Genomic DNA, 14,412 nt, shown 5'->3' on the forward strand with positions numbered 1-14,412 from the left:
GAAGAATCCATAGACAAAATAATAAAATTTCTCAAAGAAACACAACTTTATACTAAAATATAATCCACCAATACCGACCAGTGTAACAAGGAAATAGTCTACATTTAACTATAAGCCAAGAAGATAGATGAAGTAAAAAGGGTGTAATAACCTAGATGTTGATCGCCCTGAACAAAAATCTAATCTAAAAAAAATCTGAAAGAAAAGATAAGTATGTAAATGGTTTAGAAATTATAAAAGTAAATAACGAATTCAAAAACAGAGTCTAATCACTGCAGAGATAATTACTAGATAATGCTCCAGTATGATGTAAGTTCTTGTAAATTTGTTTTCTTAGTTTTTGGAATTTGTTTTATCATCTTATCAATTTATATATATCTTTGAACCAGAGTTGGGCAACTATGAAACTATTAGCTAAATTTGTCATGGATACGATATTTATTTTCAATGGTTCATTCATGAATAAGTGTCGTATCCATGGCAATTTTAGCTATTAGTTTGAGTTATAGCTAATTTTTGCCAATTAATTCTGCATATTACTGAACGGATTAGAGAAGTGTATAGTCTGTTAGAAATGCACTTCGCACGTTCTCATTCGACGTAAAACAGGTCGATTTATTTATCATGCATCTTGATTCTTTTATCATCTTTTGATTTGTTTTCTGTGCTTATTTAATAGGAAACTACAGGAAAAGATTCGTTTCTTAAAACATTGCGTTGGAATAAGTTCATACTCCCTAATCGCTTATAAATTTTAATGTCCCCTCAGAGGGGTGAGTGATATGCTAGACTTATAGTATAAGAGCCCAAGAGGACAAAAAAGGCAGTTATTTCACCCCAAGTTTTGATGGCTTTGATGAAAACTAGGTATAGTTACTAGTCAAAATTGATGACTGCCAACTATACGTAGGGGGAATAAAAAATGGCGGCCGTTGCAAAACGTTAAAACAATTTATTTTTCATTCAGAGCTTTATATCTTTAAATCTACCAACAACAATATAAAATCATTTAAAGTAGAGTAAATTTGCTAAAATGTGAGCCCTAAGAGAGCTATTTACGTTCAATGGTTCTCGGGATATAGGTTTTAAAAAAGCAACATTTCATAAAAATGTTTTACAGAATATATGAAAGATCAGTAGTTAGTGAATTTATTTTGAAAAATCTATATCTCAAAAACTATTCGACGTACAGATATCTATTAGCACTCAAATTAAAGCTAGTTTAATGGGTTATAAAGTAGTTTTTGACGTTTATCTTCATATGGGCAGTAGTTTTCATCATGATAAAATAAATTGATTTATAGTCGCTCCGAGAAATTTTCATTTGCCTGATTTATATTTATATTCGCATATCATTAAAACTACTATCCCTACGAAGATACGCATCTTTATTGTAAGTTAAATTCCCTTTATTTTTAGTGCTAGCAGACCTAGCTGACCTAGCAACACCAGAGTGTTGGTAGACGTATATGCGTCTTATGGGTCTAGAGATATACTTTTTCAAAAATCAAACATTTTATACGAACAACTAAAAATTAACATTTTGTAAATATCAAATATAAATAAAAAACTACTACTACAAAGATAAACGTTATAAAATATTTTATAGTAAATTAAACTTGAGTGCTGGCAGACATTTGTACATCCCATGGTTCCTGAAATAAAGTTTTTCTTTAATAAAACTTATTGTCCTAACTACTATAAATCAATTTATTTTAGCAAATATCATGAAAATTATTGCCCCTATGAAGATAAACATCATAAACTACTTTATAGCCCATTAAACTAGCTTTAATTTGAGTGCTAATAGACGTACGTAAAATGGTTTTTGAGATATAGATTTTTCAAAATAAATTCACTAACTACTGATCTTTCAGTACATTTTTAAGAAATGTTGCTTTTTAAAAAGCAATATCTCGAGAACTATTGGACGTAAATAGCTCTAGTAGGGCTAATATTTCAGCAAATTTACTTTTCTTTATTAATGTTCCTTTAGATTTTCTAGTGTTGTTGGTAGTTTTATAGAAGAAGAGCCCGGACTGAAAAATTAATATGTTTTTAAGGTCTTGCAACAGCCACCATTTTTTATCCCCCCTACCTATATTTGGCAAACTCTTCCATTTTAGTAATTATTATATATATTATTATTATTAATTATTATATTCCATATTAGTAATTATACACAGTTTTCATTAAAGTAATAAAAAATTGGGGTGAAACAACTGCCTTTTTTTCATCCAGGCTCTTGTACTATTGTGTTGTCCCCTCAGATGGGAGAACGAGTGCTAAGGTGTAATGTTCAAAATGTCTGTATTGAATAAAATTATTACTTATACTCTTACCAAATAAATTAATAAAATAATTGAATAAAAAATACACTTTACGAACTAAGAGTAAATTAAGTGGTCATAGACCGCAACTCTTTTTAAAAAAACAGTGTTTGTTTTAATAACGCTTCTCTAATGATTTTGAATTACACATATTCGTAATTTTATTATTTTTCGGAGAACCCAAAATGTATTATTTAAAACAATCTAAGCATTAAAAATAAATAAATAAACAATAGACTTCAATTATTGAATAACAGACTCTTTACTTACTTCTAAATACTGCATTTTCTTGCAATTGTTTCTTTTGTTTACTTGCCTCAAATTATGCCCAATATCGACTGAAATTCCACCAATATGGAAAAGGGAAATATTAAGAAAATTAATAAACATAGGGGAAAGTACCTGTCAGATTCAAACAAGGAAAGTTTTCCCACTTCTTCCGCTAACCCTTAGGGAGGATTAGATTTATTTTATAATATAAATATATTATATATTCTAAAAGAAACAAAGGGAGAAAATATTTTATCAGGAACTGATAAAAACTTTAGTAGTTATCAAAACTAATCAAGTGATTCCAAATTATCACCTTTTGCTGTGGAAAGGGAAAATGTTTCATGTTTTCCGAGTATTCAATAAAAGATTCTTTAATCTATTATATGATTATGTTCTAGTTATATAGCAATTAAATATTATTATTTAGGTAACGTATTTTATCAGTTAAACAATTAATTTATTACTATTGAACGAAGATAGTTGACCGTTTGAAGTAGATTGTAGGAAGATAGATAGTCCAGGTGGCTAAAAGTTCGCTGGATTGCCGGGTTTGATAAAAGTTCTAAATACAAACCTAGACTAACAAAGAATAATAATAGACTATCACACCTGGTTATATTGATTAGTGAATTGTTTCCAGTCCACCTACATGTATATACTTCCATATAATGTTATTATTACATTTTTTTAATATACTTTAAAAACATTGTTTTTATTTTAATCTTTTGTTAGTTATAAACTGTATGTATCTTGTTTTTTCATTTAGTCCTGACGAAGCACTGCAAAGTGGGACGAAACATTGGTTAACAATAAATAGTTTTCTTTTACTATTTTGATACCTTTATTGACCGCCTATTTTCCTACAAAGAAAAAATTTAAGTTTTCACATATTTAAAATCTTTTTCAGCTATTGTTTCATTTCTTTTTGTTATCAATTCTCTTTGTTTATTATATTATTTTAGTTGTCTCTGTCTTTTTAAGTCCTACGGAAGCTCTATAAACGTAGGCTCAAAATAAATAGTTTATTTACTATTTGAGTCCTTTTAACCATCATCCTTTTATATTTAAAATTATTATTTTCTGACAGAAATAGTTTACAACTATTTACTTTCCGACTTTTCGCTCCACTTTGTTGAGTTGCATCAGGGCTAAAAAGATACAAAAACAACTAACAACATTTTGACATTGTTAGATATTATTATACAAAAAAGTAAATTAAGGTAGGGTTAAAATTATGTAAAATAAGTGAAAAGAAAATAATATACAAATAAAAGAACAGAAGAAAAATAGTATTAATGTAAAGTAAAAAATATTAAAAAATACGTAAACTATATGGTTAAAACGTACAGGAGACGTAATAACAATTAAAAACAGAAAAGTAGATTTGAAAAAACAAAATTCAACATACATAAAAAACCGAAAATAGAGAAGTAAGTTGAAATTAAATAAAGACCGAGAAAGTATAAATAAAAATAAACTTAATTATGATAATAATAAATTAATAAAGAACATTAATTTTATCATCCTAACTATATTTTAATTATATTTAGTTTTTCCTAAATTAGGATATTCTTATAGTTATTATTATTATCGGAGGGAGATAGTCCGAGTGGCGGTCAATAAAGGTATCAAAATAGCAAAAGAAAACTATTTATAAACTGTCTGATTGTAGTACAAAGGACAATTTAGTAGTCCTTGTGAGGAGAAACTTGGTTAACAATAAATAGTTTTCTTTTACTATTTTGATACCTTTATTGACTGCCACCCAGACTATCTTTCTACAATCTACTTTATACTGTGAACTATCTTCTTCCAATATTATTATTATCATATTTATATTACTAGTGATGCTGCGAGAGGGATGCGCTGGGATCTTATGGGCTCTGCTCTACCCCTCACATGTGGGGGATAGAGTGGGCTCAGAGATCCTCAGGTCGATTGTGTAAATAGTGTCATACACACTATCATAGTGTGACTAGAGATTCTTTGATTTTTTTTCATTATTTTATTTTATTTACTTATTTTTTCATACACGTAGTTTGATTATGTTCATTATTTTCATTTATCCTTCTGTTTTTATGTATTATAAGAGATTTTATTTATTTTTATGTACTTTTTTTCATTTATTTATTTTTCATTCTTATTTTATTTTATTTTAGTAAGAATGTGATGATTCATCACTATGACCTATTGCCCACAACGGTATGGCAGATTGTAGTATCTATCAATAAATAAAGTTCGATTATAAAAAAAAAATTATATTTAAATATCTCTTCCTTGTATTATTTTTATGTATCATTTTTCATCAGATTTTAATATCACTTTCATATATACGTGTCGTGTTTTAAATTGATATAAAACTGTTAACGGTCACCTACCTCCCCCTCCACATTTAAAAACTTCTGATATTTTATCAAAATCTCTGAAGCTGTCATCTTGAACAGTTGTGGGGTCCTGATTTTTTCTTTACTCATTTATTATTATCATTATTATTAATTTGATTTGTATTTATCCTTTTAGACCTTTATTTAATCTCAACTTACTTCTTTATTTTCCGTTTTTTAGTGTGTTAATTTTTTTTTCTCAAATCTACTTTTCTTTTTTTACTTGTTATTGCGTCTCCTGTACTTTTTAACCTTATAGTTTACATATTTTTTTAATATTTTTATCATTGTTTATTTTATACTAATTTATTATATAATTTTCTTTTCACTTATTTTTACATAATTTTTACCCTACCTTAACTTACTTTTTTTGTATAGTATTATCTTACAATGTCTAAATGTCGTTAGTTGTTTTTGTATCTTTTTAGCCCTGATGAAGCTTTAACAAATTGGGGCGAAACGTCGGAAAATAATAGTTGTAAGCCATTTCTGTTTCTCTGTTGACCTCTTGTTCATAATTTTATTTTGTTTAGTCCATTTTTATATAATTTCAAAAGGTAGATGGTCCTTATTTCATTAAAATGTACAGGTTTCATTATTTTCATGATAAGCGATGAATGATCAACAAACGAAAGAAACAACGGAAATATATTTTTTCTTTCGGAAATATTTTCCTATAAAATAAATATAGAGATAGATTTATTTTTGAGGCCCAGGGCTGTTACAATTTTTGTTTTTTATGGCCAAATATATGAAAACAATATTTTCCAAAGTACTTTCAGTGAATGGACGGAGGGAACAAAAACAACTGCTGTTAACACAGTTCATTCTTTTTTATTATATACAGGTATAATATTTTTTTTTTCTGGTTCCCCCACCTATCAAGTACAAAATAAACAATCAGCCGTTCTGACGTAAACTTTCAACAATGATTTGGTTCGTGTAATAAATCTACATTTCATTTACAACAGAATTGTATTCCTTATTTTTTAGTATTGTGTGCAGTGCTACCTATATAAATATTGTTAAGCATGGCAAGTAATTGGCTGAGATCGGGAAAAATGGCTTTACGATATATGTAGAGCACCAGTGCAGTGTCGCACTACTTCTTCAACTGGTTTTTAGCTAATCCTTAGACACTTTTTCTATTACTAACAAGCAAGATCGTACCCAGGATCAAAAATAGGAAAGGACAAGCCATATTCTTTTATGCTCGGGTTGGTTTAATTTTTAGGGTCAGGGGTGGTTTCTTTTTTGGGCAAATACCTCATGACTGCATAGGTGGTAGTTCGTATTCACCATGGGGGATTAACCCTTCACTATAATTAGAAGAAGTTGGTTACCTCTTGATAATCCCCCAGGTAATTTTAATGTCAGAAATGACCAAGAAGATGATCAAAAAAAAAAAAAAGAAATGGTGTGGCAGTTCACTGTCGTGGTGTACGCATACAGTTAAACTTAGCAGCCATGACTGTTAGTCACAGACGTTGCTCGTACTATCAACTATCACGCGAGACACAGAGCGACATTACAGTCAAGAATGAAAGTAAATACTGTCATGAATATTAGTATCAAACAGTTACACCATAGTAGTGGCGGCTACTTTTGCTAAAATAACTGAAACTGTATAATATTCACTGTAAAGGCGTATACGTGTGATAGTCAACGTTATTTCACTTAATTGTACAATCAACTATCACCTAGAGCGACAGTACAATCATACAGTTGCAGTTATGACGACGTTACTGATTCTTCTTAAGCTGGTATATTGGTGAGTATTTGTAGGATAAAACGGGTATTTAAGCTGCCAAGTACATATTTTTTGTCAGGAGAATCGGTAACACTGATTGTTTAATAGTTATTACTAGATTAAAAATTATAACTAAATTTTATAAATTCTATTTGCTAATAATAATAAAAAACAGAAGGAGGAAAAGAGCCTTAGGTACCCAAAAGTTCAATGAACCTCATCAAAGCCCACAGCTACAAGGTCAGACCTAACACAATCCTGTTGTTACCTAGGTCTACTCTCTGAAGTGTACCCGATTCCGTGTTGATAAAATAAGGGCTATTTCGATGGTGACAGTAACCGCGACTGTTAAAGTTATGTTAACTGTAGCATTTGCTGTGGTGGTAGTGCTGTCGTAATATCAAATATTGCATTTAATGTTTAAGTCATGAGTTATTTCTTTATCCTAATAATTACATCTATATCGCATAATCATTAATATGAATTTGATTAGAATGAGAATAAAAAATACGAAATGTAGCCAATAATGAAATTTCTTATAAGGTAATTTTTATTACTAGCAATAACAAAGAAGCATAATTGCCTCAAGGTATGTTAATCACTGACTTTGGTAGAAACTGAAGTACTTTTAAGAAGCAATGATTTTATGGTCAAAAATCAAGAAAAATACTTCTTGTAAAGGATTCATTTTTCTTTTTTATCTTTGTTACTTTTAAATAAATGTCAAATATTAAATAAATTATACAGTAGTTCTGATTTTTCTTTATATGCAGGCTTACGTTCTATGTTAACAGAAACGCCATATTTAAATAATAATTTTGATGTGATCGATTTTCCGCTGTAAAACCATGGACGCATGATAAAGTATTCATGATATTCTGTTAAATGTAAAATGTTTTACCATGTTAAATGTTATAAGTATATGATTGTGAGTCAGCCCTATTTTAAGTCATTTTAAATGGTTAATGCATAAGAGCTCCTAGCGGATTTTTTTAGTAATCTTTCCTTCCCAAACTTTATGTTATTGTTTACTTCCAAGTTTTGATTACAGTAATTTATTACAACATGCCTAAAATAAGTGAAAAGTAGAATTGTGAAAGTTAAGCTACTGATTCTCATATTTAAAAACGTCCAAAACACAATATAAAAGAAAAAACAAAACAAAAGGGTTATTCAAGATCTTTAGTTTAGCATGGCGCTTTTTAAATATCAATCGATTTAAGTAACATAAAATTGTCTCCTCCCATTTTAGGCTAATATTTCAAAAGTGATATAGGGCCGTCGCTCTCCGGGGGTCTTAGCGGGGCGGGTCCGGAGGGGAAGGATTGCCTTTTATTTTTGTGTTATGATCTCTTCTTGTGAGATTGTGACATGCCTTACATCGACCAACCTTCTCGCTATAATTTCTGTTTGAAAAGTCATATAAGTAAGGCTACCATGAAGGGTGTATTAAATGGAAAAACGTATGTTAAATAGAGAAATATTTCCTTCTTTTACCATGTTAAAACGATATAACATATAGCATGGTTGAGAGTCTGTTACTATATCTGCTAAATGGGGAATGACGTCAGGCGACAGACCAGCTAAGTTCACACCGTTTGTGTGTTGTCGCGTTAGGTTACTTGATCGTAGTCTGTATTCTGATTTTGTTAGTATTGTTTTGGATGTTTTTCTTAATTAAAGCAATATATGTAAATAATAATAATGTAATGACAGTTGTCAATTAGCTCATCTTGATTCTCTTCCTCACCAGTTATAAGATCAACAAGGCACTCAATAGCCAAACTTTCACTTTTCATTCAATTTAGTCATGTTGTAATATATTACTTTAATCTAAACTTAGAAGTAAACAATAACATGAAGTTAAGGAAGGAAGGGTTCTAAAACAAGTTACTCAAAAAATCCGATAGGAGCTCTTATGCATTTAGCATTTGACATGACTTTAAATAGGGCTGCTCCCAATCGTATACTTATAACATTTAAAATTTTATCATTTAACAAGAAATAAAATAGTGCAGAGGTTAGCTGGTCTGTTGCGTTACGTCATTCTCCATTTAATAGACCTAGTAACGGACTCTCAACCATGTTATATTTTATGTCGATTAACCATGGTAAAAGAAATAAATATTTAATATCCATTTAACATGATTTGTCATGAATACCCCTACTGTCGGTAACTGCTCGGTATGTAATTCCAAAGAAAAGATATCATATCCTTCTTGGGAATAAGTCAGAAACATAGTGAAATTATAATAAAATATTTTGGGCAGCGGATCTGCTCACCAGATCAATTATTCAGTTTATTAAAAGGCTTTAATTGGAGAGCTCTTAGCAACTATATACTACGGGCTACACTTGAAAGAGCTCAGTTGGGATCAATGCCACACTGCAGTTTGTTACAATTTTATATGATTGTTCTGTTTCTTTGAACATAAATAACAGTTAGACTGAAAAGTTCGTAGGATAACATATAGAACAATTTTTTTTTTTTTTTTATAAAATTTGATTTTATTATTCAATATAGTTGCCTTCGAGGGCAATAAAACGAATATAGAGGTCATATAATTTTTCGATAACATTTTTATAGTATGAATTGTCTTTAGCCTCAAAAAAGGCCTGTTTTTCGGCGGTAAACTTCTTTCCAGCGAGCATTCCCTCGAGGTCTGAGAACAGGAAAAAGTCGCTGGAGGCTATATCTAGAGAATAAATTGGGGTTTATTACAATAGAATAGTTCCAAACACTGTTCAGAATCATCAATTCGTTGTCGTTTTTGGTCGATTGTGAGCTCGCACGGCACCCACTTTGCACAGAGCTTTTGCAACCCAAATATTCATTTACGATATGTTCAACACGTTCTCACTTGAGTCTCAGCTATCTCGATCAACTTCACTGTACGGTCATCCAAAATTATTTTGTGGACTTTTTTGATGTTTTTGTCGGTTACAGCCTCTTTGGGACGTCCACTGCGTGCATCGTCGTCAGTCATTTCGCCTTGTTTAAACTTAGCGCCACAAATGTTTATCAAGTCAAGCCTTGGCTTAAACAGTATTTTGTACCGCAAAAAAGCCATGCTTTATTAACACAGAAAATTCCTTTTTATCTATTTTTTCAATGTTGCTCCACTCGAAATCCTCACAAACTGATAGTCCGACAGCTATCAAATTTATATAGATATCTTTTGAAGGTTAGGGCTAACTAAAAATCATATGGATTTAATACTAGTAGCGCCATGTATGTGTCAGCCTATGAACTTTTCAGTCTGCCTGTTACCATACTCATTGAATTATTGACTTGTTGATTTTTTAAAGCGTATTTGATAATTTATGTTTTGTTATTTATTTGTTTATGTTAAAATTGCACACAGGCTTCGACAGAGATTTTCCCATTGTCTATGAGTTCTTTATTGTTTGTATAGATCAATTTTTTGTATTTGTTTTTTTTTTATAAAAAAACACATTTGATTTATTTATTCATTGAATAAATAAAAAATTTAAGTAGCACGTTGTTTATAACCCAAGGTTGTTCAGACAATAATTAGAAGGCCCCCATCTCTACTCTGGAGGGCCTCCAAAATCTTAAAGTGGCCGGGCCCCCACTTGCTTGACGCGACCTTCGGACCGTATCTTGTGTTCCTTACTCTACAGTCATCCGAAGTAATTGGCTGGAATGTTCTGGTGTAGAATTCCTATTAATGTGAACTAGCTAGTATAATTTGTTGGTAAGTAAAATAAAATAAATTTTTAGTACGTCCTCCATTGTTTCAAGATAATAACTTGATGTGGCTAAAAACATTAATACTAAGGAACGATATTAAATCGTAAATGTTTTAGTCATCTTATTTTTTTGTTCTCAGTAATTTTATTTCGGGGGATATCTATCAGGTTGATTACCATGCTAGGAGGTTTCTATGAACAATGAAAAAAAGTTTTATCGATATCATTTCAGAGACTTTCTAAAGAAAAGTAGCTAGAGAGATATTAAAATTAAAATCTGTACCACTACAATCCATGAAGGGTCAGGGGTTCAGTACTTTGTAAGGGAGTACTGTTACTAGACCAACGGTTGTGCAAGGTGATTTGGTCAGAATCACGCTCGACAGTCAGATTTTTACCCAATTAAGGGTGGCCAAATTATGAGACTGGGTGGACCCCAGGAAGGCTCCAGAACCTACAGGGTTGACTCAAGGCTACAATGTAAAAGAAAACAATTTTCTACTCAGCCGGATTAGGGAGATATTAGAAAATGAAATATTAATTTCATTACATCATTTGATTAACACTATGTAAATTTATATTAAATAAATTTATTGTCTATAAATCTCTCTGCTATATAAAAACGTTTTTAGAGAATACCGTGAAATTTTTTATTTTACATTTAAGGTAGACTAATGAAAAAGGGTCGTAAAAAATAATTGAGTTATAAAATTACAATTATACCATTTGAGCAACCAGTAGTACAATTAAATGAACAGTTATCTAATTTGTAAAATGGATTTTGTTTCACCGTTAGGTATATAAGGTAACCCCTTAGTAATTAATAGCTAGAGAGATATTAAAATTAAAATATGTACCACTACAAAGGGGTTACTTAGTAATTAATAAGAAAAAAAAAACGAAAGAAATCAGAATGGGGTACCTCCATAGCCTATTTAAAAAAAACATGATATTAGTAAAACTGCGGGTTTTCTGTCCAAACCCAAATCCTGAAGATTTTGATGCAATCCTCGCTCCCACGTTTCGGTCTACTCCTCAGACGTTAACGCGTGTAGAACGCGTAATCAGTGTCTATTAGCCTTTTTAAGGATCCGTCTGTTATTAAGCCCTACAACCTTATAAGCCCTCATTTGCAAGGACGCTATTACCTGAATTATATATACCGGTTGCTGTTAACGAAAACCGTCATTTTATAGCCTTCTAAATTCTCTGGTTTACTTATTCTGAGGCCTGAATATTTTACGCAATAATTTATTTTCAAATATCTTGAGGTGCTGTTCCTCCCAAAGAGTAGGCCTCGTTTTGCTTTTGTATAGAACAGTATAGTATCCCATTAAAGCCCGTTGAATAGATTCGCCACTTAGGACTTGATCTTGAAAGGAAATTTGCTTGGAATAACCATACTGAAGCTGCTTGTAGATTCCAACTACTACAACATCTACTTGACGAACGCTCTCAACCGCCCATTTACTACAAAAACTCTTATTAACTATAATAATCGGACCAATTAAGTAATAATAATAATCAACCCTTCAGTGTGAAAAAAATCCTAAGAAGAATCTACGACCCCAAAGGGACACAAGAAGGAAAAAGGCTAAGACCCAACAAAGAAATCTATAAAGATGCAAAGGACCTAGAAACAGAAATAAGTATCAGGAGACTCAAATTCCACGGGCCCAGAAAGACTAAACAAGGAAATTTTCCAAAATATCCGGGGATACAAGGACATCATGCAGATGAAGATAGAAACGGAAATACTAGGAACAACGGACCAGGACTTTCTGGACGGAGAAAGATATAGGAAAAGACTGAAGGAAGTTCTTGTTCTCAAGGTTCTTGTCAAAAAGAGAAATTCGAAAAAGGGGGTCGCATGGACAAAAGAAAGAAAACAAAGACACGCAGAGATAATAAGGTAAAATGGAAGGAAAGAAAAGACAAGAGAGAAGCCAAAAGTAATGATATTCTTGCGGACGCAAAGTCCGTTCTGTGAAAAATAAAGAAAAAATCAGACTAATTTGGGCATAAGAATTGACCATTGGGTTTCAACCAAACCATCCAATTCCTCCTGTATCCAATCCAAAATCCTTGATACTTATTACGTCACCAATAAACTAATCCCTGAAAACCTCTCACACATCGCATTCGTTGCAGATTTTGTCCTTCTTGCATTCCAAGATTCTTACCTACTTAAAGTTCTTAATCTCTCATCCTTAACAATCTCGTATTATCCTCCAAGGCGTCTAAAATGAAGACGGCCATGGGATCTTCTAATTTAAAGCAATGATGAAGTACCACTATTGGTACTTGCGTGGTTCCTTCCAAGACTACCAAGTGTTATTAAAAATCACATTTACTCATAGTTTTGTATTTTTTTTTATGTAGTTGTAAACAAAAACTGTTCAGTTTGAAGACTAAAGGCGGAGGAAATATTAAAAAAAACAACATTTTACTGCTACTTAAAAAATCTATTCAGAAAGGTCGAATAAATATCAAATTAATGCTAATTAAAATTACTAAAAGTAATATACTTTTTAATAAATTTAGTTTATTGATAATAAATAATATATATATTTAAATATATCTTTACCATCCTCGCCTATCTGCTTGGCTATACTATGCCAAGCCGCTTCTACGACGGGGCGCAGAGTGTACTCCCTCATAGTATTGTCATAGACGCAAGGGTGCTTGCGCACGACGCGCACGAAGTTGATGTTGAAGGTCTGCTCGGCCATCGCAACCTGACTGAGTCTCCGGGCGATCTGAGTTGCGCCTCTACGTCACAGCAACGTCCCCACCCCGCCGGCCCGAGCAACTGCCATCGAACACATGTTTCTCATTGACCGCCCCGAAATACTCAGGGGGTGAAACAACCAGCGACCCTCTTCTGTCAGGGGTGGTTTTCTGTGGAATCATTAATGAGTGGCTGGTGCAACTTTGATGGAACATTAGTCCTATCTCAAAAACATCTTATTAATATCGAACTGAAATTTTTTAAAGATCTTTATAATACTCAATCTTAAAAAAAAATAAATAAATAAGGGCTGGTTGTAATACAATGTATAAGGATAATTATTTACTTTCAGCCCTCCAAAAAAGGTGGTAGCAATTACTTCTTGACCAGACTGTACTTCAATAAGTGTATGGATTCAAGGAGAAAAACTTCTTTCCCGCTTTTTTTAAAGTTTTGGTTATAATACAGGACATTTTTCAGTAGCAGTCACCACCATGATTACTTCTTCTTACTTATAAATATCGATATTCAATATATCTTTCACGTTTATGACCGATATAATCCTTGTACTTTTTTCGACGATAAGACTCTAATGTCTTATAATCTTAAAATATTATATTAAAGATATTTAAAATTAGAATAAATATTACAAAGTAAAAAAACAAAACATAAATGATAAGAAGATAGTTGACCGTGGATAATATATATGAGGAGAAGATGTTTGGGCATGCGGTCAGTAAATAACACAAATAAATTGAGAGAACTTATTTAATAGTGCCGACGTTTCGGCCAGAGTTTCTAGCCTTTATCAGGGCTAAGAACAAAGAGCAAGATAACAACCAATGATTACAAAAAAAAAAAAATAAATAAAAAGAGACTGATGGAAGTAAATAATTATGCAAAATGAAAATTAATAAAAATAAAATGATGAAGGATGTGTATGATTATACTATAATATATTTAGAGTATAGCGTAATTATAATATAATAATTATATATAAGTATTCAATTATACTATACTATATTTTTATTTTCTACTTCTTTATCGCTTTATTTTTATTAATTTTCCGTATAATTATTTATACATTCATTTATCATTCTTCGTATTTGTGTTATTTACTGACCGCTGTCCCGACCATATTTTCCTCATATAAAAATAAAACAGATATTACAAAATAAAAATATTAGATATTATTTATTTATAGCATCATAGGCTCTATAAATGAAGCAT

General features: G+C 31.2%; 1 protein-coding gene across 1 annotated transcript in view; it reads right to left on the reverse strand.

Annotated features, from left to right (window-relative positions):
- LOC106686462 (uncharacterized) overlaps positions 1-13,188 on the reverse strand; it is a 38,795-nt gene extending 25,607 nt beyond the window's left edge. The window contains exon 1 of the mRNA XM_014429798.2: positions 13,039-13,188. Coding sequence (XP_014285284.1) covers positions 13,039-13,183 — 145 coding nt within the window. The 5' untranslated portion in view covers positions 13,184-13,188. The remainder of the gene's footprint in view (positions 1-13,038) is intronic.
- Positions 13,189-14,412: the final 1,224 nt, after the last annotated feature.

Source organism: Halyomorpha halys, unplaced genomic scaffold (genome assembly GCF_000696795.3).
Source record: "Halyomorpha halys isolate HHAL.00 unplaced genomic scaffold, Hhal_1.1 Scaffold824.1, whole genome shotgun sequence".
Taxonomy (NCBI): Eukaryota; Metazoa; Arthropoda; class Insecta; order Hemiptera; family Pentatomidae; genus Halyomorpha; species Halyomorpha halys.